The 26,857-nt window shown below is 59.4% G+C and overlaps 1 protein-coding gene across 3 annotated transcripts; it reads right to left on the reverse strand.

Moving 5' to 3' along the window:
• Positions 1-2,247: 2,247 nt before the first annotated feature.
• Positions 2,248-26,786, reverse strand: NPDC1 (neural proliferation, differentiation and control 1). 3 transcript variants are annotated; one of them, XM_064393434.1, is made up of 9 exons: positions 26,592-26,783; positions 11,928-12,071; positions 6,670-6,777; positions 6,366-6,545; positions 6,183-6,249; positions 5,171-5,255; positions 4,944-5,023; positions 4,748-4,844; positions 2,248-3,820 (listed from the first exon to the last, which is right to left on the reverse strand). In XM_064393434.1, the coding sequence occupies exons 1-9, from the start codon at positions 26,683-26,685 to the stop codon at positions 3,743-3,745; spliced, it is 933 nt and encodes a 310-aa protein (XP_064249504.1). In that variant the 5' UTR covers positions 26,686-26,783; the 3' UTR covers positions 2,248-3,742. The 3 variants fall into 3 exon arrangements, with proteins under 3 accessions (XP_064249504.1, XP_064249502.1, XP_064249501.1); XM_064393432.1 differs by having other exon boundaries at positions 4,944-5,255; positions 11,928-12,068; positions 26,592-26,786; XM_064393431.1 differs by having other exon boundaries at positions 4,944-5,255; positions 26,592-26,785.
• Between the last annotated feature and the right edge of the window lie 71 nt (positions 26,787-26,857).

Here is a 26,857-nt window from a genome sequence, read left to right on the forward strand (position 1 = left end):
TGCCCAGAGTGGCGAAGCACCTTCCCCAGCCGGGGCTGGATGCAATCTGCCAAGGGACTACCTGGGCCGTGCTGCTGAGGGTGCTGGACCCAGCGCTGTGCGGGCAGACCTGCCCACTGCTGCTCTGCTGCTGCCTGCCCCACTGCCAGCGGGCAGAGGAAATCTCTCTGCGGGACCCCGATGGCAGCCATCAGCCCTGCTCCTCCCGGGCTCCTGCTGCGGCCCAGGGTTTCAGAAGCTCCTTGGCTAGGCAGTAACTCCCTTTCCCTTTGATTTATTGTTCCCGGGCTGGACCCCCTCCTCCTGCCAACTTACTTTTTCTCTCCATCCCCCCGGGAAGCCTCCCAGGCCTCCCTCCCCCCCTCTGCCTCTCCTTCCATCCCCCACCCCCCCAGACCCGCCCCCCCCCCCCCCCGCCCCTCAAACGCATTCCTTGTCCTTTCATATACAGACGGAGGGGAAGGGAGACGTTGACTTTGAACCGGCCCCTTTGTAGGCACGGAGCCCATTGTGGCAGTGATGGTTTTAGCTGGGGGATGTGGAAGGTGTCAGTGGGGTTTCTCGGTGTGTGCCCTCCCCATACATTTCAATGATTTTGAGGAGGGGGGACTGTATGAGGTTATTGTGTAGGGTCTTTGAGCACCAGTGACCGTATCTCTTCTGCCTGCTCTAGAGGAGATGGATGCATGCATCCTTCCATCAGCCCATATCTGGAACCTGCTAGTGTTCCAGGCTTAGCCTGCCTGTCTAAGGCAGCCAGGGATCAGTGGGATCCTGCTAAGAAAATGAGAGCAGAAAAAAATGTGTCTGCTTTACTGGCTCACTCAGATGGCAGCAGGCTGGAGTGGGCTGAGATGTACATCTGCTCATCCTCCCTTTGCTGAGTGTGCTGGTGTGGCGCCGGTGCTTGGGATTTTAAGAAAGTGGATGAGCACGGATGATGTTTTATTCATGGTCAGGCCACCCTTTTCTGTGGCAGGTGATGGAAGGGCCATTGGAGGGGGGGCTGTGCTGGATACCCCTGGGTTGCCCACTGAAGGGGTGCTGCAGTCCTGCACGTGTGGGTCAGGGTCCCATGGTGAGGGGGCCACTCCAGGACCTTCTAAGGAGGGCTGGACAGGGGGTTCATCTCCAGAAACCCCATGCCTGGAGGAATGCCGATCTGCTCCCTGTCAGCACAGCTTGCTGGGCTGCAGCTGGCCTGGGAGGACACAATGGAGTCAGTGCTTCCAAACCTAGCCCAGGGGGAAATCACAGAGGGTGTTTTGGTCCAGTTCTGTCCCCTTATTACAAAGGCCCTGGGCTATAATGTGGGTCTCACCCACACCACCACAGTGCCTGAACACACCAGTGGGCTCACCTGTTTGTGCTACAGCTGGGGGAAGTGAGGTGGAGGCTGAAAGCCTTGGATGTCTGCATCAGGGGCCCTTGTCCCTGGACAAATGACTCTTCCATGCCTGGATGTGTGGTAGGGACAGGGATTCCCAGGGCACACAGGGCTCCTGTGGCCTCCTCCATGCCTGGAGCAAGGGGTCTTCCCAGCAGAAGAGTCAAGTTTTACTATGAGTTAGAGCTTTCCAAAATGTCTGGATGTGCTCCAAGAGAGATTGCTGCGTTGTGGGAGCAAAGGACGGACAAATCTGGGGACCTCGGCAGAGAGGAGTGGGTTCCAGGCTGGGTTTTCCCAGGACTGAGCCCTGGGGGCATCTTGGGTTATTTGGAGTGTGCATTGCCCGTGGGTGCAGCTGGAGACTCCCGTAAGAGAAGCATCCTGGGTGGGTGCTTTGGCGGTGAGTCAGCACCCACCTCGGGCTGCTGAAACCTGGAGAGATGGTATCAGCCTGATGGGGGGGCTGGCGTGATCAAAGGAACTGGGCTGCACACAATGCTGGGACTTGATAGCCCTTATCTGTCATCCCCGAGGTGCTAAGGGCCCAGGGGGCAAGGGGCGGAGGGGGGGTGGGTGGTGGGTGCTGCAGAGCTGGGTGCGGGGGCTCCCATCCGACCTTTCGCTGGAGAAACCTGGCAAATACTGAGATACAAGAAAATTATCCCCGGTTCTTTATGTGCCTGGGAAAACCCTTGGGAAGGTTTTGAACACTCCTCCAGCTGCAGAAGCAGGATGGCTGCTCACTGTTCCCTGGGGAAGGTTTGGGGACCCACAGCATCCTCCCTTCTTGTCCCCTTGTCCCACCCCGCTGTCAAGAGGAGCCCCCCAAACCTCGGGCCCCACACCACACACTCGCATGGGTCTCAAACATGGTCGTTTAATAAAATCTCCTTTTAAAAGAACTACAATTCATACAACAACAATGAGAGGTGTGGGAAGAGTGGCAGCAGCCCAGGGAGGGGGAGCGCAGGACATGGGGACAGAATCTGTGCCGTGACGGCCTCTATCAGCCACCCCACCAGGGACAGGGACGGTCCCATGCCACCAGCACATCCCTGCCACTGCTGCCTGCCCTGCCCATGCCTGTCTGATTGTGCAATGGCTCCAGTGAGCATAACTGGTGACCTGTGACCGTGACAGTCCACAACAGGGTCTGGACATGAAGCCACACCTGTGCAAAGTAATCCAAACTCTGTTCTGGGCCTTCCACTGGAGGGGTTCATGGCCTATGCACCCGGAGGGTTTGAGGAGCAGCACTGGGCTCCAAGCAAGAACATGTTGGTGAGGGTGGATGCGGGCAACAAAGGGGTGCAGGGAGTGTCTGAGGCCTGAAAGGTGCCTAGGATGGAGCACTGGAGACTGTCACCTGCCACAGAGGGATGCTCAGAGAATGCACAGTGCCAGGCTCCACATGGATGCTGCCAGGGCATGGGCTCTGTGGGGTTTCAAGCAGCACAGTAAAGCCCCCATGCCTTGGCTACCCATCCCAAGCCACCCAGCTCTCTCCAGTCCTGTTCCTTCCTCCCCCATAGCCACATAAGCTTAAAAACAAAACCTTGAACACTTTTTCTGAGCTTGTACCCCACTGGGGCCTGTGGTAAGAGAGAGCCCATCCTCTGCCAGCACAGACTGATTTGGGCTCCCAGACCACAGTGGCACTGGCACTGTCCTGAAGCCCAGCACTCTTAAAGGGTCAGAGCACAGGGCAGCATCTGAAGGAGCAACCTGGAGAGTGATGCCAGTGCCTGCTTGAGGTGCTCCTGCTCCTGCCATTGGCTCCCAGAGCACCATCCTGCTGCCAGGAGCTGCCCAGGCTGGGGTGCAGGAGGCAGAATGGGCACTGAAGCCCTTAGTGATGCCACCTGCTCCAGGAAAAGGCCCCATCCCTGGCAGAGGGGCTCTGGGCAGGCTGGCAGCCCTGATGCCAGGCATGAGCATGCCCAGCCCTCCTGGCCCTCTCCTGCTTTCTGCCCCTCTCTCTGGCTCCTTCCCAGCTGCTATGCATGAGCCTAGCTTCAGCTAGCGCAGCAGCCCCCTCCTCAAAGCCAACTAGAAAGGGACAGTGCCGCAGCCCCCCGCTCCTTCCCCTACCATTTTCTGTGCCAAAGCAGCCGCCCCCTGCGCCCGCGAGAGCTGTGAGCAAAGGGCAATGCAGGGACGCGATCACAGCAGCAAAGAGGACAAGGACGCTGGAAACGGGGGCGATCCCCCCCCCATAGCTGTTAGTGGGTGTTTATTGGGCAGGCGTGGAACAGTCTGGCAGCGTCCCTCGGCCCAGCTGTGGGTGCTGCTCCAGCACGGCCACCCCGCTGGGCACGGCCGCGGGCACAGTCTGTAGCAAGCTCGGGGTGGTTACTGGTGCGACTTGGGGTTCGAGGGGTGTAAGGAGGAGTCGTCAAACAGCGGGTTTCTCACTTCCATTTCTCCAGTCTGCCGTGGCGGTGGGAGAGGGATGGGGGAAAGAAAAGGCAGGAGGTCAGAAAGTAGGTTGGGATTCAGCTGCCCCACCCCAAGGGGTTTGGGTCTGAACCCCAGCCCGGCAGGGAGGAGGGAGGAGGGGAAGGGGGCGACCGAGTGGGCTGCAATGGATGACAAACACCAGGACTGCCATCACCCTGGAAAAGAGCTGCCTCCCTGGCAGGAGGGAATGAGGTGGGGTGATGTGTAAAATCCAAGGCCTTGGGTGGGATGGGACCCCACAGCTGGGCTGGGGACCAGCCTGGCTGGCAGGAACAGTTTCTCGCTCAGACTGGGGACCCCAGGATGGGCCCCTCAGCACGGCTGGCAAAAATGGGGTGCTCTGCCCAGACTGCCTGCCTGCGATCAAGTGCTCTTTAATGGGCCTGTAAAGACCCACTGATGACCCTCGATCTGGGCCCTGATGGCTGCACTCCGCAGCTATTACCATGTAAAAGGCTCCTCTTCGTCCCTTTGTGCTCTTTGTACCCAGGGCTGTGATGAGCTGCCCTTCCCCGAAGTCCCCTGCTAGCCAAGCACACCCTCTCTGGCTGTGAGGGGTCACATGCCTGCACTCCAGGCGCTGGGACACCACAAGGACGAGCCCCCCCAGCCCCGGTACCCGCAGCCAAAGGGATGGTGGGTCAGGTGTGCCAAGGGCTGCTCTGGTTATCTGCTCCTAAGGAAAGTCTTGTGCCAGGACATGTAGTCCTGCCCACTGGAGAGCTTCAGTGGGAGCTGGCTAGGGACATGGGGGGAGCAGAGGGGCAGAGGCTGGACCACCTCAAAGTTTGATGAAGAACGTGTGGAAAAGGCTCCTCACACAGAAGTGCACGTCCCAGGCACATGTTGGACACCCCCACATGCACAGGGACCCCTGGCTCTCCTGTGCCCACGTACCGGAGCCAGCCCAGGGCACTCATACACGGTGAAGTCTCCATCCTCATTCTCCTCATCAGATGATGCTGAGTCCGGCAGCTTGGGCTCCTCTTTATGCCTGGGGGAGGAAGATGTAGAGAGGAGGTGAAGCCCAGTGGGATGATTAGGACCATCCCAGTTAATGGCAGGACATGCTGTCTGCTACCAGGCTGCTTACTTCTCCAGGGAGAGCATCTGCTGCTTTTGGTGCTGGTAGTGGTACATTTGGGCACTCTGAGCCAGCGTCTTGTCCCCAGGCTGCGGAGAGAGCAGGAACAGCAGTGGAGACTGGGCTTTGGTGGGTGGTGGAGGGCCTCTGCCGTGTGGGAATCCCTCCAGCAGAGCACTGAGGCCCGAGTGCCAAACACCCACAGGGGATATGGGATAAGGGATATGGGCCCTTACCGAGATCTTGTCGTAAGGCAGGGGGCTGGCTACCCGCTGGGCTGAGTAGTCTGCTTTCTGTGCCAGCCTGACCTCCTTCTGCAGCCTACCAGGGAGGGGCATTGGAATCAGGGAATCACTAAGGTTGGAAAAGTTTTCTAAGATCAAGCCCAACCATTAACCCAGCACTGCCGAAGCCCACAACTAAACCACGTCCCCAGGTGCCACATCCACATGTTTTTTCAACACTTTCAGGGTGACTCCAACACCTCCCTGGGCAGCCCTTCCTAATGCCTGATGCCTGACCACCCTTTATATTAAACTTCCCTAATATCCAAGCTAAATCTCCCCTGAGACAGCTTGAGGGCATTTCCTCACATCCTGTCCCTTGTTCCCTGGGAGCAGCGGCTGAGCCTGGCTGCCCCCTCCTGTCAGGGAGTTGTGCAGAGCACAATTGTCCCCCTGAGCCTCCTTTTCTCCAGGCTGAGCCCTCCCAGCTCACTCAGCTGCTCCTCATAAGATTTGTGCTCCACACCCTTCACCAGTTCCATCCCCTTCTTTGGACATGCTCTTGCCCCTCAATGTCTTTCCTGCCATGAGGGGCCCAAAACTGAACCCAGGATTTGAGGTGCCTCACCAGTGCCCACTGTGGGCACAATGACTTCTCTAGTTCATCCGAGAGGATGTGGGGAGCAGACGACTCCATTCAGGAGCCAGTGACCCTTGGAGGGTCAGCCCTGTTCCCTGTGATGGCAACCATGACCGGCATAGCCATCTCCATCCCAAGGGGCCTGGGCACAGGGCACCAATGTGCTGGCAGTGTCAGCACCCAGTGCCACAGTGATGCACCAGGTGCCACCTGCTCCCAGGAGCCTGCATCTGGCATGGAGGTGTCTCACTACTGTCCTCCTGCCCCAGCCAGCTGACGGACACCTCGGGAGGACTACTGCCGCTCTTCCAACCCCTCACGCCCAGGAAGCATGGGAATACACTGCCCTGGGTCACTGGGGGACCATCAGCAGCCCCAGCTCACCTGTACCAGCAGACGGCCGCCACAATCAGCGCGGAGATCCCAGCCACTGTGCACACCACGATCAGCCCTGCACAGGTGGAGAGGACAGCAAGGGACAGCAGGTGAGCTGGCAGCATGGTGACACCAGCCCATGTTTTCCTGGTGAGGGTCTGAAACCCCTTCCTCTGAGTCCCAGGGTCTCACCGAGCACCATGTTGTCATTTTCAGGGATGGGGGATGCCTCCACTGGGTACTTCTGGACCGTGGCAGTGGTAGCAAGGGTGGTGGCTGCCATGGTGCCGGCAGGACCCTGCTGCAGATGCAGATGCCCCTCTCTCAGCCCACTGGCCACACGCTGTCTGCCACCGTTGGGCACCAGCGTGGCTGTGGGAGAAGACAGCAGTGGTGAGTGGTGCCCAGGCAGCTCCAGAGGGCAAACCTTCCTGGGGTGCAGGGTCTGGCTGCCATGGGGTCCCTGGCACCGCTGGGAACAGGGATGAGCACTTACTCTTGGGTCTGCCATCCTCTAGTGGGTGGTGGCGAGGAGCCTCCTGCCTGGCCAGGACATCTGCGAGAAAATCAATTTCTGCCTCCAAGCTGGGAACAGAGGTCCGTCCTGCGGGAGAAGAGGTGTGAGATGGGCACTGTGGGCTGCAGGTGTGTGCCCACCCCCAGGGCCGGACCAGTACCCCCAAGAAGGGGCTCCTGTCCCAGCTCCAGCAAACACGGGTGGTGTTCAGTCTGAGACATCAGTCTGGGGCATCTGATCTGCCCTTCAGGTGCTGTTCTCCAAAAGCTGTGCCCTGGGACCCATGGGTGTCCTTGCTGCGTTCGGTGGGATTTTCACCCCACAAATGCTGGAGGATCAGGAGCAACAGCATCTGCTCCCATGCCAGAGGCAGCAGGTCCTGCAGACTCTGTGAGAGAGGGCAGGGTGCCAGCACCTAGTGTGCAGGACCTGCCCTGTGTCCCTGCCCCTGGGGTCACACAGCAGCTCCGAGCAGGGAGGGATGGGAGCTGGACCAGGACAGACACTCCCCAGCTGCATGGCTACCTCAGGGGTGAGGGGTAGCTTCAGCACAGTGAGTTACAGTCAGGGGACACCTAATTTCACTCCAAACACTGGTTTTCACCCCAAGTTGTCCTTTATAGACCAGAGTGGCTGGAGCATGGGCTCAGTTTGGCTGTTCAGCAGAGCATGGGAGCCCTTGCTCCAGTAGAGGGGTTGGTTCCTGCCCAGCACCTGGTGGGATGCAGCTCCTTTGAGAGCTCCATCAGTGAGGGATGTACCTCCAGAGGCTGGTGCCAGTAGCATCTCACAGGTAGCTGTCCAAGCCCATGCCCCAGAACAGTGCCCACCAGGGACATCTGCCCCTCAGGGGGCTCTTGCAGCATCAGGCACAGGCAGGACTCCCACTCTGGCCTGAGGTGACAGCACTGCAGCAAGAGTGAAGTCGCTCTTCTGAGGCTCATCAAGCAGAGTTCAGCTCTGACACTCACCACTGCTTTTAACAGGATTAAACCCAACTTCAAAGGCAGTAGACATCCCTGACACCTTCTCAATCCCCATCCTATCCCTGCTTCCTTTGCCCACATTCAGACTGTCCCCTCAGAGAAGCCCTGGAGCCTAAATCTAGACATACTAAGGCAAGGTGATACTGACAGATAATTCAAGGTTATAAGAATTACATCTCCGGAATCTGTCCTCACATCCAGTGCTTGGAAATAAACCCTGATTCCCTCTGGAGCTGTGCACAACTGCCACCTTGCTGCCCCATGACTCAGAGCCACATGAGCCAAAAAACAACTTAAAAGGGGGACACTCTTGCTTTAAACAAAAGCACCAAAAGTCAGTGTCCCTACATCCTCCATGCCCCGGTGTTCCCAAACTGCCCCCAGCCTCCTACCCTTGGCTAGAGCCCTGGGTTCCCCTGGCTCTTTGCACCCTGTTATTTGCATCCCAGAGCAGCATCATGGTCAAGTGGTGCCAGGTTGGGGCTGTGCCAGTGCTGTGCCAAATAGGTGAGTGCCATGGTGACAAGATGCCAGCACGGGGCCAAGGCCTCCCAACGGGCAAGGGAGTTAGCATGGGACCCAGTGTGACAGCCCTGTGCCTTAGGGGGACATCCTGGTGCCTAGGATTGGGATAGCCCTGTGTCAGGGGACATCCTAATGCCTGGGATGGGGATATTTGGGTCTACCTCTCCTCTGCACTCTGGGAAAGGTCTGTCTTCATAGGAGACAACCCTGTCCATCTCATGTGTGCCACCACCAGGCTGTGCTGGTGTTGGAGGTGATGAGGCTGGAAAAAGGAAAATAAAATTGAAAAAGCACCCAGAGCAGCTGCCAGGTCCCTCAGTGTCCCACTCTGTGGGAGTGTGGCACATTGGAAACTGAGGCAGCGGTTGGGGGTCCCGGCGTCGCTGCAGCACCTGGGTTGTGCCACTTACCTGCACTAACCAGCTTTATCACCAAATTCTCTTCAAGTGGCTAAAAGCTGCCCACCTCCCATTCTGTGTGGCATCCCCCAGTGATGCCACAGTTTCCACTCCACATTTGAGCGCACTGAGGGCTGCGTCCTCCAGGCACTGTGGGTGTGCGAGATGCTGGCCCTGAGGTGCTCCAGGGAATAAGGGGCTGGGGTGAGCCCCAGTTCCTGCCTGACTGCCCCAAGAGCAGAAGCAGAGATGCTGGGGAGGAACAGTGTCCAGGGAGGGCACACAGGGCATGCAGGGCAGGGACAGGACCGGGACAGGGCACACAGGACACGTAAAGGGGCACTCAGGGGTGCAGGCACGGCTTGTGCAGCCTACGGGTGCCCCCTCATGGTAGTTGCCACCAGTGCTGCAGCAGGATCGCATGGCCAGGCTGGCACACAGACCCCCAGCCCCTCTGCTCTGCCCCAGCCTCTCCTCAGGGCTTCCACCTCCTCAGGGCTCAACCCTGGGACACACACCTACCCTGACAGTTTGGGGAAACAGGGACCAAGGAGAGACACATGAGGCTTCTGCCCTGGGCTGAGGAAACCTGTAACTGACAGTGTCCACAGGAGGGCACAAAATTCTTATAAATCCACTAATTTCTATAGTCCTGCCCCAGGATGGCTGATGTCCTCTTTGATGCTGGCAGCACAGCGAGCAGGGAAGGAGGAACACCCATGTCTGTGAGCTGAGGCCCCTTTTCCCCCTTTTCCCAAAGTGCTTCCTGCAGCCCAGTGGGGCTCCATGCTGGTCAAGCAGAAGCAGGGATAAGACCTACTATCTCAAAGCACATCACAGCACAGACACATGCAGCACCATGGAGCACGTGGGATTTTGGGGGGCTCAAAGCCCTGTGCAAGACAGCAGCAGCCAGGTGCAGCCAGCCAGCCGTGGGATGCAGTGTACCCAGTGTACCCAGATTCCATGCATCCCATCTCACCTCTGTGCTGATGCTGTGCCAGCTATGCTGACAGCCCTACACATAATGGCAGGAACACTCACATGCCCTCCTGAGACCCCAAATGGTGCTTTTCACCTCAAAAAGCTGCTTTTGGGAGAGGATCCCTGGCTCCTGCCAGGAGCTGTGGGGATGGCACAGTGTCAGGATCCCAGGATTGGCGTCACCAGAGTCACAAGTGGCTCAAGGATGTGTAACCCTTTAAAGGATCTGCCTACATAGCAAAAGGGCTGCATGGGTATCCCCTTTAAAGGCTTAAGCATTTTTGGGCTACAGCGGCCCCCTGTTTGTGCTGCATCTCCCCCTAATGCAGCTATCACAGCCTCTCTTCATCTTCACAGCCCTCTCCAGTGCTGTTACCAGACAAAGGTACAGGCAGGATGAGAAAGAAAGCCCCCTTGGAAAAAGAAATGTTGCCCCCCTGCCAAGAGGAACTGGGCATCCTCAGAATGCTAAAACAGAGAATTTGGGAGGGGATCCCCCTTTTTTATTTAACACAGTCCCCACACTTTTGCTGCCACAAGCTAGTGGCATTGCTTGGGACAACAGGATGGGACTGGGAGAGACTTTGGTGTCACCATTCTTCCATGGTGGGTTCTTAGAGGACGGCACCATGGTCCTGCATCTCTCTGTGTAAGGATGCAACTGTGGCCACATCCTTCAGAAAGGAGCTGAGTTGCTATGGAGATGCCAGTGCATGTGCAGCCCTTGTGAGAAGGGAATTTACTCTCAAGACTTCACATTAAAAAATGAACTATAAAAAACTGCTAAAGCCATTCAATGCCAGTGGGTGAAGAGCCCATGGCAGGGGCACTGATTGCTGTCAAACACCAAGTCTAGACACTATTCCTGTGCCATCCCCTCTTATCCCCCCAGCCATCCCTCTCATTTCAGCCAAAGGGTCCTGCTTTGGTGGTCTCCCCTCTGATTTACAGGGTAATTCTCCTGCTAGGAGGAATGGCACTGAAGGCATGCTGGGTTCTGACACCTTTCATGTGCCCACCTGGGCTGAGCCATGGGTGAAGGATATCTCCAACTGCACTCCAACAGGACCCTGAACATGCTCAACAACACAGAGCAATCTCCTAAAACTCAGAGGACCTCTCCATGTCTGCATGGAGTTCAGATGCTGGGGGAGCTGCTTCCCTGGTTCAATGCCCAGTGCTTGTCCATCCTGCCTGGCATAGGACAAGCCACCCTGCATGGTTTTAGAAGCTCCCCAGGAGTTGGGAACCCCTTAGCAGGAGGCTTTTGGGGGCAGCAGGAATGAAGAGCAGGTAGAGAAGGGTGGGCTGGGGGAGATACCAATACATTCTGCACCAGGAGGTGACTCAGAGATGCTCCAGAGTAGCTCGCACCCAGGCAGTCGCCAGCAGAACCTACCAGGAACAGCCTGAGGGTGTGGCCAGCCGTGGTTGTCCCCAGCCACAGAGGCCACTCCACTTTATAGCAATAAATAATTGTGTGGAGCCATAATTATGGTCTTAACTCACCTGTGAGATGAGCCCATAAGGGGGCACAGAAATAGCTCTGCCACAGCTTTCCAAGCTGCATGAGGACTTTACTGTCACGCTAAAAAATGCCTGTGCCTGGCTCCCAGCACTGTCTGCAGCTGAACCAGGGGCACAGGAGCAAAAGCTGCACTGGGAGCACCCTTCAAGTATTGCAGTAGCAGTGCAATGGGTGACCATGGGCTGCTGCACCCGGGCTGCCACAGTGCCTTACATCCCTTGGGGACGGAGCCAGGAATAACACCCAGCATGGCCCTGGTGCCCTGGCATGCAGTGCAGGAGTGGTCCTGCCAGTCACAGCTGACTCCAGCACTCCCAGCATGGATGCTGGGCATCATCCAAGGAGGAAACAGCACTCCTGAACCAGGCCAACATCTCAAACCAAAGGCAATCAGGCACTGAAATCCCACTGGCACCAGCTCAGCCCTGGGATGGGTGAGGCCATGGGCAACATAAGTGACTGCTCTGTGTGCTGAAGGCAGCTCCCCTGCTCCTGCAAAGCCTGAACCCTGGAACAGCCAGGCAGACCCTGGAGATCCCCAGAAGCTGCCTATCCTTGGAGGTCCTAGGCTCCCCACAGTGCTGATAGGGCAAATCACCAGAGCGGGATGCATGTAGAGCAGGATGGGGTTGCCAGCCCAAAACCACCCCCCCAGCTGAGGTGAGGGGGGTGAGAGGGAGAAGAGTAGCTGTCCCCACAGAGATACAGCTGCCATGGAAAGAAGGAAAAGGATGGGGTACTGCTGGGGTGGGGGCTGTCCTGAGGCACAGAACCTCCCAGAGGTGCAGCAGAGGGGTGGAGGGTGGGTGCACCTACCACTGGGTGAGAGCTGCTTCTGGACACAACGCCCGCGGTCGTCCTCCTGGAAGGGGGGCAGGCAGGGCCCACAGGCACCCGACCCCGGCGGGCAGAACTCCCGGCGCTGCAGGGCACAGTCCAGGCTCCGGGGACACGATGCTGCTGTGGGGACAGAACAAAACAGCTCAGGAGAAGGACAGGGGTCAAACACACCCCCAGGTCTGTTCACGGATTTTTGGAGTGGGACCCAGCTGCCCTGGGCTGCCCATGGCTGCTCCTGCCGCAGCTCCTGGCTATCAATGGGCTTCACCACAGCTGCCCCAAGGCCCCGCTTTGCCTCCACAAAGCCATTACCACCTGGAATTAACCACGAGCTTAATTACTGAGGAGTTGGACTCAGTGATTTTCATGGGTCCCTTCCAACTTGAGGTAGTCTGAGACTATGCACAAGGCAGTTGCAGTGATGAGCATGCAGTCCTCATACCCCACAAGGGTTCCCAGCCCCAGGGTGCCACCATCCTGTGGGACACAAGTGGGAGTGCTGCAGCACCAGGATCTCCTGCCACTGCCTGCCCTGCATGGGGAGATGAAATCCAACTAGCACAGACTGATGCTGGTGTGGTGACTGTCAAATCGAAAGTACCAACATCCCCAAAGCCTCAGGGGGGTGTGACAGTGCTGGTACCAGCACTTAGGCTCCCATCCCTTCGGCATTCCCTGCAGGAAGCAGTGGGAGCCAGCCCTCCCTGGCACTGAACCGCATACCAAACGTCATTCGCAGTTTCATGGAGCATCTCATGCCCATGTCAGCCCCACGGAGTCTCCTCTCCCTGGGTATAGGCATGAGTCCCCCAGGCTCCAGCCTCAGCAACCCATTGTGCCATGGCAATGTCATCATGGCTGGGTCTTCACCCCACGAGGTGGCCCTCCCTGGGGGGACACAAGGTACCCGTGCCCTACACAAAGCTGAGTCCTGGGCCAGGTGATGGTGGCAAACCATGTGCAGAGCTGGAGACAGGAACTGTGACACAAAGGGCCAGAACTCAGGTACCACCTGTGGCAGGGAGCTGTTGGGGGCACATTGGGGTCCTGACTTTGATGGTGACACTGCTGGTCCTGCCCCAGCTCAAGTGTCTTTCCCTCACAAGCTGGTGGCAGTGTGGAACCAGGTGCCCTTCAGTGCACCCAGCACCCAGGCTGGGCACAACTGCGTGGGAGGAAGAGCTGGCTGGGGCTGCACAGCTGGCTGGGGCTGCACAGCTGGCTGGGGTGTGGCACACAGCTGCCCTACTCTGGCCCTCACCCTGCCGTGCACGGCCACGCTCGCAGCGTTCCCGCAGGCAGCAGCGGGCAGGGAGCAGGACTGTGGGGCTGCACTGGGAGCAGGGCCAGGCTGGCAATGAATCACAGCAGGAGCAGGCTCCCAGCACCGGCCCACGCGCCCTGCGCAGTCCCTGCCAGCCCTCGCCGCCCACACTGGCACCAGCAACGCAGCGGCCACCTGCCCGTCCTGTGCCCGTCCTGTGCCCATCCTGTGCCCGTCCTGTGCCCGTCCTGTGCCCATCCTGTGCCCGTCCCTGTGCCCATCCTGTGCCCGTCCTGTGCCCGTCCTGTGCCCATCCTGTGCCCGTCCTCTGCCCGTCCTGTGCCTGTCCCTGTGCCCATCCCTGTGCCCGTCCTGTGCCCGTCCTGTGCCCATCCTGTGCCTGTCCCTGTGCCCATCCCTGTGCCCGTCCTGTGCCCATCCTGTGCCTGTCCCTGTGCCCATCCTGTGCCCATCCCTGTGCCCGTCCTGTGCCCGTCCTGTGCCCATCCTGTGCCTGTCCCTGTGCCCATCCCTGTGCCCGTCCTGTGCCCATCCTGTGCCCGTCCTGTGCCCGTCCTGTGCCTGTCCCTGTGCCCGTCCTGTGCCCATCCTGTGCCCGTCCCTGTGCCCATCCTGTGCCCATCCTGTGCCCGTCCTGTGCCCGTCCCTGTGCCCATCCTGTGCCCGTCCTGTGCCCGTCCTGTGCCCATCCTGTGCCTGTCCCTGTGCCTGTCCCTGTGCCCATCCTGTGCCCGTCCTCTGCCCGTCCTGTGCCTGTCCCTGTGCCCATCCCTGTGCCCGTCCTGTGCCCGTCCTGTGCCCATCCTGTGCCTGTCCCTGTGCCCATCCCTGTGCCCGTCCTGTGCCCATCCTGTGCCTGTCCCTGTGCCCATCCTGTGCCCATCCCTGTGCCCGTCCTGTGCCCGTCCTGTGCCCATCCTGTGCCTGTCCCTGTGCCCATCCCTGTGCCCGTCCTGTGCCCATCCTGTGCCCGTCCTGTGCCCGTCCTGTGCCTGTCCCTGTGCCCGTCCTGTGCCCATCCTGTGCCCGTCCCTGTGCCCATCCTGTGCCCATCCTGTGCCCGTCCTGTGCCCGTCCTCTGCCCATCCCTGTGCCCATCTTGTGCCTGTCCCTGTGCCCATCCCTGTGCCCGTCCTGTGCCCGTCCTGTGCCCGTCCTGCGCCCGTCCTGTGCCCATCCTGTGCCCGTCCTGTGCCTGTCCCTGTGCCCGTCCCTGTGCCCATCCTGTGCCCATCCTGTGCCCGTCCTGTGCCCATCCTGTGCCTGTCCCTGTGCCCGTCCCTGTGCCCATCCTGTGCCCATCCTGTGCCCGTCCTGTGCCCGTCCTGTGCCTGTCCCTGTGCCTGTCCCTGTGCCCGTCCCTGTGCCCATCCTGTGCCCATCCTGTGCCTGTCCCTGTGCCCGTCCCTGTGCCCATCCTGTGCCCATCCTGTGCCCATCCTGTGCCCGTCCTGTGCCCATCCCTGTGCCCATCCTGTGCCCGTCCCTGTGCCCATCCTGTGCCCATCCTGTGCCCGTCCTGTGCCCATCCCTGTGCCCATCCCTGTGCCTGTCCCTGTGCCCATCCTGTGCCTGTCCCTGTGCCCATCCCTGTGCCCGTCCTGTGCCCATCCTGTGCCCGTCCTGTGCCCGTCCTGTGCCTGTCCCTGTGCCCGTCCTGTGCCCATCCTGTGCCCGTCCCTGTGCCCATCCTGTGCCCATCCTGTGCCCGTCCTGTGCCCGTCCTCTGCCCATCCCTGTGCCCATCTTGTGCCTGTCCCTGTGCCCATCCCTGTGCCCGTCCTGTGCCCGTCCTGTGCCCGTCCTGCGCCCGTCCTGTGCCCATCCTGTGCCCGTCCTGTGCCTGTCCCTGTGCCCGTCCCTGTGCCCATCCTGTGCCCATCCTGTGCCCGTCCTGTGCCCATCCTGTGCCTGTCCCTGTGCCCGTCCCTGTGCCCATCCTGTGCCCATCCTGTGCCCGTCCTGTGCCCGTCCTGTGCCTGTCCCTGTGCCTGTCCCTGTGCCCGTCCCTGTGCCCATCCTGTGCCCATCCTGTGCCTGTCCCTGTGCCCGTCCCTGTGCCCATCCTGTGCCCATCCTGTGCCCATCCTGTGCCCGTCCTGTGCCCATCCCTGTGCCCATCCCTGTGCCTGTCCCTGTGCCCATCCTGTGCCCATCCTGTGCCCGTCCCTGTGCCTGGGCACGGCAACGCCGGGGACAGCCCCGGCGCACTCCACAGCGAGCGGCACCACAACTGTGGGGGCTGTCCTGAGCGTCCCCAGCCCTGCAGAACACCAGGGCCGAGGGGGGCAGCACCCTGTACCCAGCTGAGAGCCCTGAACAGCATAGAACCGGCAGAACACGAATCATGAAGTTCTGCTTCCCCAGCAAGGGCGCAGGAAAGATATCACCCCCAAGCCACACAAGTGGGATATGCAACCCCCTGCCTTTGCACGGCCATATTTCACCATCAAACTGCTCCCTGGAGGGTGCAGCTGCTAAGAACCTCCAGCCGGTGCCCAGGAAACTCCCCACTGCACTCCATGAGGAAGTCATCACCTTCCCCACCTTGGCTGGCACTGGCAAGAATCACCAACCACAATTTTAATGCTGGCTGATCCCCACAGCAGGCACAGCCGCCTGGAGGGGGTGCACTTGGGGTGTGGGAAAGTGCCCACTGTGCCCATGGGAGCTGGGTTTTCTGCTGGACTGTTTGCTCCCTGGAGATGGTGTGGGGCTTGGCCATGTGGCTGGGGGGCAATTAGTGCTTAATGGGCACTAATAATCAGATGTCTAAGCACAGAAATTGGACTTGGCTCCTGGGTTCACTTCCCCAGGGTTACTCTCAAGGCCTCCCTGTTTAAAAAACGGGGAAGGAGGAGGTCGTGGCACTGTGCAGCCTCAGGCTGGGGACATGTCACAGCCCCGTGGGGCAGTGGGGAACACACCTGTAGGGGCCCCTGTCTGTGCCACAGGCTCATGGAAACAATTCCTCCCAAAACAGGTGCTGCCAAAAGCTGATCACTGGTGGAGGGAGTCAGCCCAGTCACCCCACAGAGCCAGACATCGACAAGACCCTCAGAGCCACCTTGTGAGGAGTGATGGGGCAGAGCCCTGACCAGAGTCCAGCAACTGGGTACATAAAACCCAGGCTGGATCCCAGTGAAGGCTGTTATCTCTGTTTGAAGAATGAGCTGTGCTTGCCCAGCTGTCACTGGCTGCAATTCAGAGCTCCCCATGTGTCACCAGCCAGTGACTGGTGAGCTGGCATCACTGTGTGGGCACCCTGTGGATTGAGCCCACAGGGGCTTTGCCACTCCCTGAGCCCACCTCAAAGCCCAGCAGTGGGAGTGGGCACCTCAGTGCCATGCTAGGTGAGGGGGAGTGAGCCCTCTGTGTGCCACCCTCCAGGTGCCACATGGGCACCTGCAGCCCTGACTGCTGCCACCCTGTGAGGCTGTCAAACTATACTGACCCAGTGCTGCCCCACCCTTGCACACTCACACATTCCTGGGGGCTGGTGCCACCTGCCCAGTGCTCAAGCAGGCAAAGGTGGGTTCCCCAACACTTTGGCCATGGGTCCCCCCCTCCTGAACACTCACCCCGAGGCAGGGTACTTGGGCTGGCACAGCATGTGGGTCCCAATTCCACCCACGTTCCACCCACATTGGAGGATGCTCCAATTGCTGTCACTGCCCTGCCCTGGTGCTTAACTCCTGTGCAGGTGGGCAGGGAGCCCAGAACAGCACAGCTGGGGTAAACCCTTAAACCGAGCTCAACCCCGGGCTGAGCTGCCAGTGCTGGAGGAGCCGAGGGACTCCCTGCAGGCAGGACCCCAGCCCAAGGCCAGCAGGTGCATGGGACACAGCAGCTGGTACAGACAGACAGCAGCTGGGCAGGAGCTGAGCACACATGTAAGCAGGAAAAGACCTGTGCCCAGGAGGAAACATGGTCATGTGAGCAGCAAGGCCTCTGGATGTGTTACCCATGGGGGAAAGCTGAGCACAAAGCTCCATCCCCAAGGACTCACCCTGGGGAGAGCTGTGCTGGGCACCCAGGGTGGCACTCAGGACCAGGAGAGTGCTTGTGACAGGGGGTGCCCAGGCAGGTCATAGGGCCACTGCCAGTCACAGACTGGATGGAGCAGCTCTTCCATACTCATGCCAAAACATACAGTTGAAAAAGAAACAAAAATAAGCCCGAGGAGGACATTTGTGTGGCCAGGGAGGCAGGGACTGCCCCCGCTGCGTCACTGCTGCAGATAGAGAGATAAAAGTGAACGTAAGAGGATAATTAATTAGCGCCAAGCACTGGTGCAAATGTTTACGGTCCTGGCAATGCCAACACCCAGCCTCCCTCTCAGCTGCCAGCCCCAGTGCCAACAGTGGGAGCTGGCAGAGCCCACTGGGCATGGGCTGAGCCCACTGGGCACTGGCTGCACAGCCACGTGGGCACAGAGCAGCCTGCCCAGCACCACCGGGTCTGGCCCCTCTATGGCAGCAGGACATGGCCCCTGGTGGGACATGGGCAACTGGGGGGGATATCAGAGTGTCTGGGGAACAGGGTGCAGGTCTCACTCCCATGTCAGGCTTCTGCATGCTGCCTGAGGCTGAGGGAAGACCACAGCAAGGCCATGACAGAGCCCCAGCAGGGCGGCAGCCCCCGCAGGGCCTGCAGTGGTGTGGTCTCTGTTAGCTCCACTCCAAGGTCATTCCTTCTCTTCTTCCTCATCCTCCTCCTCCAGCCAGATAATGTGGGAACTGCTGAGGGCCCTGCCGGCAGCCTGCTCTCCCAGTACTTCCACTGCCAGCTGGCACTGGCCATGGCTACCTCCCAGCTCCGTAAAGTGCTCCTGGCTCTGAAGAAGCACTCTGGAGCAGACCCAGGGCAGGCTGGTGGGCAGGCATCAGGCAGGCAGGCTGGCATGATGCCCCCACCAGACCTCAGCCCCCGAGGTCTCACTTCCCCCTGTCCAGAGCTTCCCTGGGCAGGGGCAGTGCTGCTGTCCAGCAGCAGGCAGGAGCAGGGGTGGCTGAGGCACCCCAGCACCTCACCTGCACTGCCCCATGCCCAGGGATGTGTCTCCTGAAGGGAGTCAGCGACAGTGACTGCCAGCAGCTGCAGTAACAATGCCAGGCTGGCTGCTGTACACACCAGCCACAGGTGACACACACCAAGCAGAGGTGACACACACCAGCCACAAGTGACACATAGAGTGACTGCAGGATGGACACCCCACCAGTGGCTGCGACTTGGTGGGCTTCCTGACCCAGCTGCACCCCCCTGCCCTGCTGTCTCTTGCACTAGGAAGCAGATGGATGGGGACTGGGCCCCACTCCTGGACACAGCTAGCACCACTTCTCAGGCAGTCCCAGTGCCACTGCCAGCAGCTGCTCATGCTGTGCTCCTGCCCCTGAAAATGCAGCAGCCAAGCCCCCTCCCACCAGAGACAGTGGAGCAGGCTCTCTGCAGCGCTGACCCGCAAACCAGGAGTGTGGCAATGCTGGTCACATCACGTCCCTGCTGGGGACAGAGCATGTGGCACAGCCATGGCCACCAGCCTGGCCCCATGTCCTGCAGCAGCACTGGTGTGTGCTAGTCCACCAGTAAGAGAGCAGCCGGAAATGCTTCTTTGTGCTTCAGCAAATTTGGTCAGGCAGATGCAACATGTCGCCAGCTCCCATCCCTGAGGCCACCAGGGCTTGTGTCCTGACTCCCAGCTTCGGCTGCTGCGTGCTGAGGTCTGGCCCAGCTGGCAGAGATGATCTCCAGCAAAGTTTCTGTCATGGCCAAGAAACAGTGTCAGCAGCCTTGTGCCACAGGCTGGGGACAGGGAACGCCTGTAGGGAACCCCTGGGAGCATTCCCCATGCCTGCACAGCAACACCTCTACTACACCCTGCTCCCACCGAGGGGACAGTCCCGCTGATGGGACAGTCCCACCAGACACAGCCCCAGCCAGGAACGATGGAAAGGCCTCATCCTCACCACTACCCCCAGTCCCACCTCCCACCCCCATCCTCACCCAGCTGCTGCTGCTTTGGGGCCACCAGCCCAGAGCCCTGGGCTACAGGCAGCACAGAGGGTGTGGAGGGCGCCCATGCTGCAGCCCTGAGGCCATCATGATGGGCTTCCAGAGCCTTGTCCTGCTCCATGTTCAACGCCAAGGGGGAAAGGGAGGGCCAGGAGGAGCTGAGTCAGGTTCCTGCAGAGGTGGGGAGATGCCAAGCCCTCGGCATCCCCAAACACACTGCCTCCCAACCATCAGTGTTTCCTCAGAGCCTGTCCTTGCTCTCGAGGAGACACCATCTACAAGCACCCCAAAATCCCAAGTTGCTCCTGTGATTCCAGGCTGGGGCAGAACCAGGAAATCTCCAGCAGGCTGAGGGAATGGAATTTTGTGTCATCTCTACTCAAAGCCCTTAACTGGGCCAGAGAAATCCCTGTACCTTGCCCTGGCAGCCTGCGTGCTGTGCAAACCAATCAGCTGGATTGGCAGGGCTGTAGGAACAGGAGACAGCACCAGGATGGTTGGAAACAGCTCTGGCAAACCACAAATCCAGACCTCAGCAGAGACTGGGCAGAGCCAGGAGGTGGTAGAGAACATGGCTCTCCTTGCCTGTGGCCAGTGAGGAAGGCATCAAGCCAGGGACGGGCATCCCAGCCTCAACAACCCTGGATGCTGACAGCCCCAACTCCAGCCCTGCAGAGGCTGCCGCACCCAGGATGTGCACCTCTGCATCCTCCCCTGTGCCCCTGCTGTGCCAGGGGGTCTCCAGCCACAAGTGGCTTCAGATATTCAGGAAGAGAAGAAATAATAAAAAAAAGAGAAGAAATAAAAAAAGCAAAAGGCAAACCAGGTGCCATACGCCATTCCCCCAGGCCTACCCACCAAACCTGCTGCTGGCTTTGCTTCACTTCATGCACACTCACCCACGCTGGGGACCCCGGGCTGCCACCAATGCCACCTCATCCCAGTGCATCTGGCTGCTCTTTGCAGGCTGAACCACCCACTTTAAGTCTTGTTTATCAGGTTTTTCTCAAGTAAATACCAATGAACTTTGCACATGCACTGAGCCTGGTGGGGCTGGGGTTGGGTTCTTTATTTCCTTTCTTATTGGGCAAGTTTTGCACCACGTCACAAGTGAAGCAGCTGGTGGCCAGGGCTATGGTGCACAGCAAGCACCAACGAGGGGCTGCTCCCTGCACCCCTGAGGTGCTCCAGAACAGTCCAATGAGCATCACAGCACTGTGCTGGACCTTTGCTGTGCCGGCATCACAGGGGATGGGCACCACAGACCCACCTGAAGCACTGAGCACTCTGGAAGGAAGAGGTGGAGTCCAGCTGTCTTCTAAGGGCATTCCTGGGCACTGACCCATCAGCAGGAGAGCACCCCATGGGTACACACTTGCCTGGTGAGCTGCAGCAGAGCCACAGCCCTGGCTTAGCTGTCTCTGTGTGATGGCAGGGAGGTAGGAGAGGGCAGCCCACCTCACAACTCAGCTCCCACGGAGCTGCCAGGCCAGGGGCCACCACAGCTCGGTCATCTGAAAGCAGCCACAGGCTCCCACGCACTCTCACTACTGGGCTGGAACTATCCATCTGGAGTAGCAGCACCACTGCACCCACCAGGGCCAATATGTCTTTAGCAAAGCCAAAGCCATCCCACACCACCACCAGAGACATCCTTCAGCCTTTGGGAAAGAGGCACCAGCAAAATTTTGCTGATGCCTCCAGCAGCTCAGAGGTGGCATTCTTCAAGGTGGGGATTCTGTCTGTCTGTCCAGTTCCCTTTGTCTAGTCATTGCCTGGCACCAGCCCTGGTGCTCCCACCAGCCCATCACCCTGAAACAGACGCTGGGGACATAGCTCCTCACCCACGAGTGCTGGAGCAATAGGGGCCAACTTTTACAGCTGCTGGAACAGCCATCAGAAGAACAGCCTTTGGAACAGGGCTGGCAAGGGGATTCCGGGTGGGCACCCGCCATGGTGGCAGACATGCAAGAGCAGAGGTGGGCAGAAACATGGGGGCTGCAGCACCCACCCTGCTGGGGCTGCACCCACAGGTATGCCTGCACTGATTCAGCCACCACCAGTGATGAAGACCTGCAAGGCTATTGTGCCCATGGGGCAGAACTCAGAAACTGAGAGGCCCCATCAGCACAGAAACTGGGTGTCCATGGATGCACAGCTGCATCCTAGGGGTGCTGGTGCATGCAGCATCCAAGGGCTCTTGATAAAGGGTTGCAGACGGTGACAAAGGAGCTGGACCCAGAGATTTTGTGGTATATGCTGCATAGGAAGAGTCAGCTCAGGGAAACCCTTTCCTTCCCAGCCAGGAAGCCAAGAATGATGGCTGCAGGATGGGTCATGTTACAGCAGCTCACCAGGCTGCTTTCTCTTCCGATTTAGGGGCCTCTCACTCTCTCTGACAGGTGCGAGATGATGAAGTCCCCAAGGGACAGCAGCTCCTCATCCACAAGAGAGCAGCCATGGGTGCTATGGGTGCACTGGAGACCTGTACCTTCCACACCCCCACCACAGTCCCCTTTCTACAGGAACGGAACAGGGGCCAGGAGCCCAGGAATCCCCTGCATGATGAGTCAGGGTCCCTGACAGCACTCAGCTGACATGTCACCTCTCATGTCACCCACCTAATGCAATAGGTTCCCACTCAAACAGCAAATACCTCTCAAAAGCATTACCATCCTCTACCTGTGCAGGACGTACCCCAGCATGTGCCACAGTGTGCATGGGTTAACATGGGTGATTACAGCCCACGGTGCTCCAAGGCAGGATAAGGCAGGGACCAGGACCTGCTCTGGCTGTTTCCTTCCTCCAATTCAAAGCTCACTCAGGCACTTAACAGCCAGTTTCTTCCTGTTGCAATTCTCATTAGCTCACAAAGTGGCTAATTACAGGCCTGCAGCTGCCATTTGGAGCGGCACCAGTGCTGGGTTATGCCCAGGCACAGGAGGGAGATACCTCAGTGCTGGCAGTGGCACTGGGGCCAGGCCCAAGCGCTTTGGAGCCAGCCAGTCCAGGGGAGCCACTACCCCCCTCAGGGACCAGACCCAGAGCTCTTGGTGGGGACCAAGCACCAGGGCACAGTGTTTGTTTATGGATTTAATGCAGGGATGGGACTGATGGCAGCTTCTGTACCCTGTGCCCAGGGACCCAGCACCTTGCACATGGGGAGAGGCCATCCCATCAGCCCTCTTGTCCCTGGGCACCAAACCACCCATCCTGTCCACAACATGCCCATAGCTCTTGTCCGCAGCAGCCCCCATTAACTTTCTCATTCCTGGAGTCCCCAGGGTGCTATCACCCCTGCTGTCCCCAGCATCACCACACCTCTCTGTCCTCAGCACACTGTCCATCCCGTGACCCCTTCTGTTCCCCCTGCCACACTGTCACCCCTGATAGGCCCCATCACTCCTCTGGTCTCCAGCATCCACCAGCAAGCTCCGTGTCCCCAGTGCCCTGACCACAGTGTCACCCCCTGACGCTGTGCCCCCCCGGAAGCAGCCGGCAGGGCTAAGCCGATTACCTCCTTTAATGCCCCCATGGCCCAGAAGAGACATTTCAGGCAAACATCGATGCACCTTCCCCTGAGCTGTGGGGAGACTTGGGCTCCCTGGGAAGTGAGGGATCCCTGGGGTGGGGGACCAGTCTCCAGAGCTGCCAGGAAATGACAGATCCAAAGGACCCAACCCTGCAGAGTGCAAGCAGGCCCCTGGCTCCAGAATCCCAGCCTCCCCACCCTGAGCTCCAGCTCTCCATGCACTGGCTGGGTATTGCTGGGGTGCACATGGATTTGTGAGTCCCCACAAAGCTAAGGGACGAGGGATTTTCACCCCATCCCTTCCATAAACTCTTCCTTGATGCTGATTCTGCAATTGGAATTATCAGGCATCTTTCCACCCATTTCCCCTCCTCAGGCCTGCAGACGGAGCCCTGCCCATATCCCTGGCATGTGTACCAGCTCCTTGGAGCCCTGTGAGATGCCTGTGCTGCACATCCCAGCTCCTCAACACCTCACGCCCACAAGGGCTCCTTTCCTACAGTGGGAACCAGCTGAGCACAAGTAACCCCAGATAACAAGGTGGAGACGTTATCTCCAAGAATAAAACCACATGGGCAGCACCCCAGCTGCTGCATGGTGAAACACTTGGTCTGCACCAGTGTGGCAGAGGACACTCCATCATGGGAGGCTTAAGGGATGGGGGTGGCTGAGTGGGACCATTGCCCACTACTGCCACCACTCCCAGGGGGGACCCAGACGACCTTTCCTGTGCCTCGACAAAGCTGGGGCTGCTACCTGCAGACTGACTCAGAGAATGTTGTGGGGCTGAGATCACTCTCTCCACTCGGCAGGGCAGCCAGGCTTCTGCAAGCACCACAGGCGCAGCACCAGTCCCGATGTTTTGCTCCCAAGAGTGGCTTGGAGCTGCCACAGTTTCGGGGTCAGCATGGGGGTCCCTGGGGCTACTGCACCCGCTGTGTCCCAACCCTGTCCCCAGTGCAGCAATGGACAAGCAGGCAAGGAGAAAAAGCTCAGAGATGGACCATACCACCACAGGCTGAGCCTGGGAACTTCCCAGGGGATGGCTCCTGCTTAGCCATGCCCAGCTGGGAAGTTTGAGCAGTACCTGCACCACTGCAGAGCAGGGGCAGCCAGTATCAACACCAGCAGCTGTGCTCCCACCCATATTCCTGCAGAGCAGCACAAGGAGCAGCAGTGCAGAGCCAGCAGGTCAAACGCGGCCAAATGGGTCACTTGGACTGGAAATAAAACTCTGATTTTTCTGAGCATCTTCTCCAGATGTCTGGGATGTGAACTGATGGCTGTGGCAGGGGGGTTCAGGATTATGAAAAAATGGGGTTCTAGCCTGTCATCCCATTTGGAAAACTTTCATTTTTTGTTGTTTACAATAATAACAATGATAATAATAGATGAAATTTGTCAACCTAGTTACTTAAGAAGTGGGGAGAAATATGGCTGTCACTCATGTTCCAGAAAATGAAGCCAGAAAACGAAGCAAGGCAGGCCCTCTGCCCAAAGCCTGGTGTGATGCATAGAGACACGTGGGAGAAAAAAGCCCAGCTGATGAGCAGCAAGCAAACCTAAACCACCTGCAGCACCTCCAAAGCACTGCTGCCCTTCCTCCAGCTCGGATCAGGCCCACAGCAAGATGAGGATGTTACTGAGCCACTGCATCCCAGGAGATGGCATCTGCTGCAGGGTCTCAGGGTCACAGCACCAGCCAAGGAAAGTGAGGAGGAGAAGGAGATGCCAACCCCCATCTGAAGAAGCTTTGATGGAGCTGCAGAGGCAGGAGGATGGGTATGATGGTGAAGGACCCTGGCTCCCTCCTTGCCAGGAGCCAGTTTCACCAGTGTATGCAGAACAGGAGCTGCTCCTGGGCTTGCCACCTCCACCTCAAAGCCCCACCCCCAGAGAAAGCCAAGCTTGGTCCCATCTGCCCAGGAAAGGCAATTATAAAGTGAGAAGAAAGAGCCAATGCTTCCTGTGCCCCACTGTACTCAGAGAAAGGTGGTAGGATTGGGACAGAGACTCCTTTACCTGCCCAGCATCCCAAGGGTATTTTCTTCAGCCATCCACAGGAGAAACCTATCTGGAGCTCCCCACTGCCACATGCCATACAACCTTGAACTCCTGGCAATGGGATGCTGCTGTTGGGAACAGTGCAAAGACACCATCCCCAGCTTCTCTCAGGAGAAAGCGGTTGAACTGAAAGTCCAACCCCACATATGCCAAGAGTATGCAATATCCCAGCACTGGAACAGGCTGCTGATGTGCTGCCAGGCCCCCTCATCCCAGCTCACCTCACCCCAGCATCCTCCTAGGGCTGGGAAGGGAGGGGAAGGGAAGGGGAAACTGTCACCACCCCCTGACAGCACCATGACACAACCACCCCAGCAGACCCTCAAGGGACCCAGCCCAACCAGCCCTGCCAGGCCAGCCGATCCCACACTAACCCCTAAATTCAGGAGGAGCAGAGATTATGCTGGATCACCGGTGGCTCACCCAAGCCGCCCACATCTCCTTCCTTCCATCTCAGCCTGTGCCAGCAGTACCTCTGGCTGGACCACCCCAGCCTTGGCTCGTGGGAAGAGGGGGAGTGCAGGAGCATCCCCACCTCCGCCTCCAACCCTCCGACGTGGAAACACACAGCTGTTTTGATTCACTGGGAGATTTAAAAATTATTGCAGCTTCCCGCTGCCCCTCAGAGCAGGCGGAAGCATGGCGAGGCCACCGGGCCCTGGCTGACAGCAGGCTGAGTGCCCGGCGTCCGCCGGCCCGGCGTCTGCCCTGCCGGGAGCCAGAGCAGGGAAACAATATCGGATCCGCAAACAATGCTGGGAGCCAGGAGGCCCTTCCCGGCTCCTGCGCCAGCCAGGCGGAAAACACCTGCCCGAGACAGGCCGTACCTAGGCAGGGACACGGCACCTCCCCGGCGGGCAGCCCACACAGCGGGGCCTGGCTGCCGGGGCCGCTGCTTGTGCCCATCGCAGCCCCGCGATGCCCACCCCAGCAGCGGGCACACAGCGAGGGGACACGGAGCACGCCCAGTGCCAGACGCCCCAGGAGGGGAATGCCCTAACCCAGACCCCGAAACTCAAACAAATCAAACCCGAACGCCCCGAAACAGCCCTTCAGCGACAGCAGGGCAGCTCAGGGCGGTGCTGCGCGGGAGGGTGCGAAGGGCACCCATTGCTTCTGCCACGGCGGAGAGCAGAAATGTCACCGTCACTGGTGTGGCGGGGCGATGCTGCGGCCGCTCCCGGGGCCATGAGGCGGGTGGGCAAACAGGGCTCCCTCCAGCCCAGCCCCGGCGGCTCCCCGCCATGGCTCGGTCACTGCAGCGCCCTTATTTTTTTCTTTGTTTCGGTGGTTTTTGATGTTGTTGTAATTTTTTCCTACCGATAAAGGTGCTTCATGAGGGCCGCTGCCATGACTGTGTGCTCCTTCCCCACTCCAGGATCCACATCTGTGGGTTCCTCCAGTCCCCTCAAACAGCTGCTGGGGACCAGCCCTGCAGCTGCCATCCGCTGCCAGGCCCCTGCCGGCTGCAGCGGGCAGCAGAGTGACGGGGAGGCGCTGCCCGTCCCCGGGGAGCGCTGCGGGGTGTGAGAAACCCCCGCGGGGCTTTGTGGAGGGGACACCTCCTAGCTTGCTCCACCCAAGAACACGAACACCCACGGATGCTGATCCCTGGTGGGGATGGGGATAATGAGGGAGAAGAGGGAGGGCAGCCGCACCAGGGTTCGTCATAGGAGAGGACACGAGCATCCGCGGGGGAAGGGAGAGGACACGGACACGGGAGCGGGGGGAACGAAGAGGTACTCACCGGCACGGGCGAGGCGCAGACGGAAGGATCCGAGGGCGGTGAGCAGCAGCAGCAGCGTTCCGCGGCGGGCGGCAGCGCCCCGGGCCGCCACCATCGTCCACGTCCACGTCCACGTCCACGGGCACGGGCACGGGCACGGGCGGGCGCGGGCGGGCGCGGGGCCGCGGCGGCTGCGGGCGGCGGGGCGGGGCCAGGGGAGGGGCGGGGCTGCGCGCCGAGGCCCGGCCCCGCGGCGGGAGCGCTGAGGCACGGCCGGGGCGGGCATG

Source organism: Passer domesticus, chromosome 18 (assembly GCF_036417665.1).
Source record: "Passer domesticus isolate bPasDom1 chromosome 18, bPasDom1.hap1, whole genome shotgun sequence".
NCBI classification, from domain to species: domain Eukaryota; kingdom Metazoa; phylum Chordata; class Aves; order Passeriformes; family Passeridae; genus Passer; species Passer domesticus.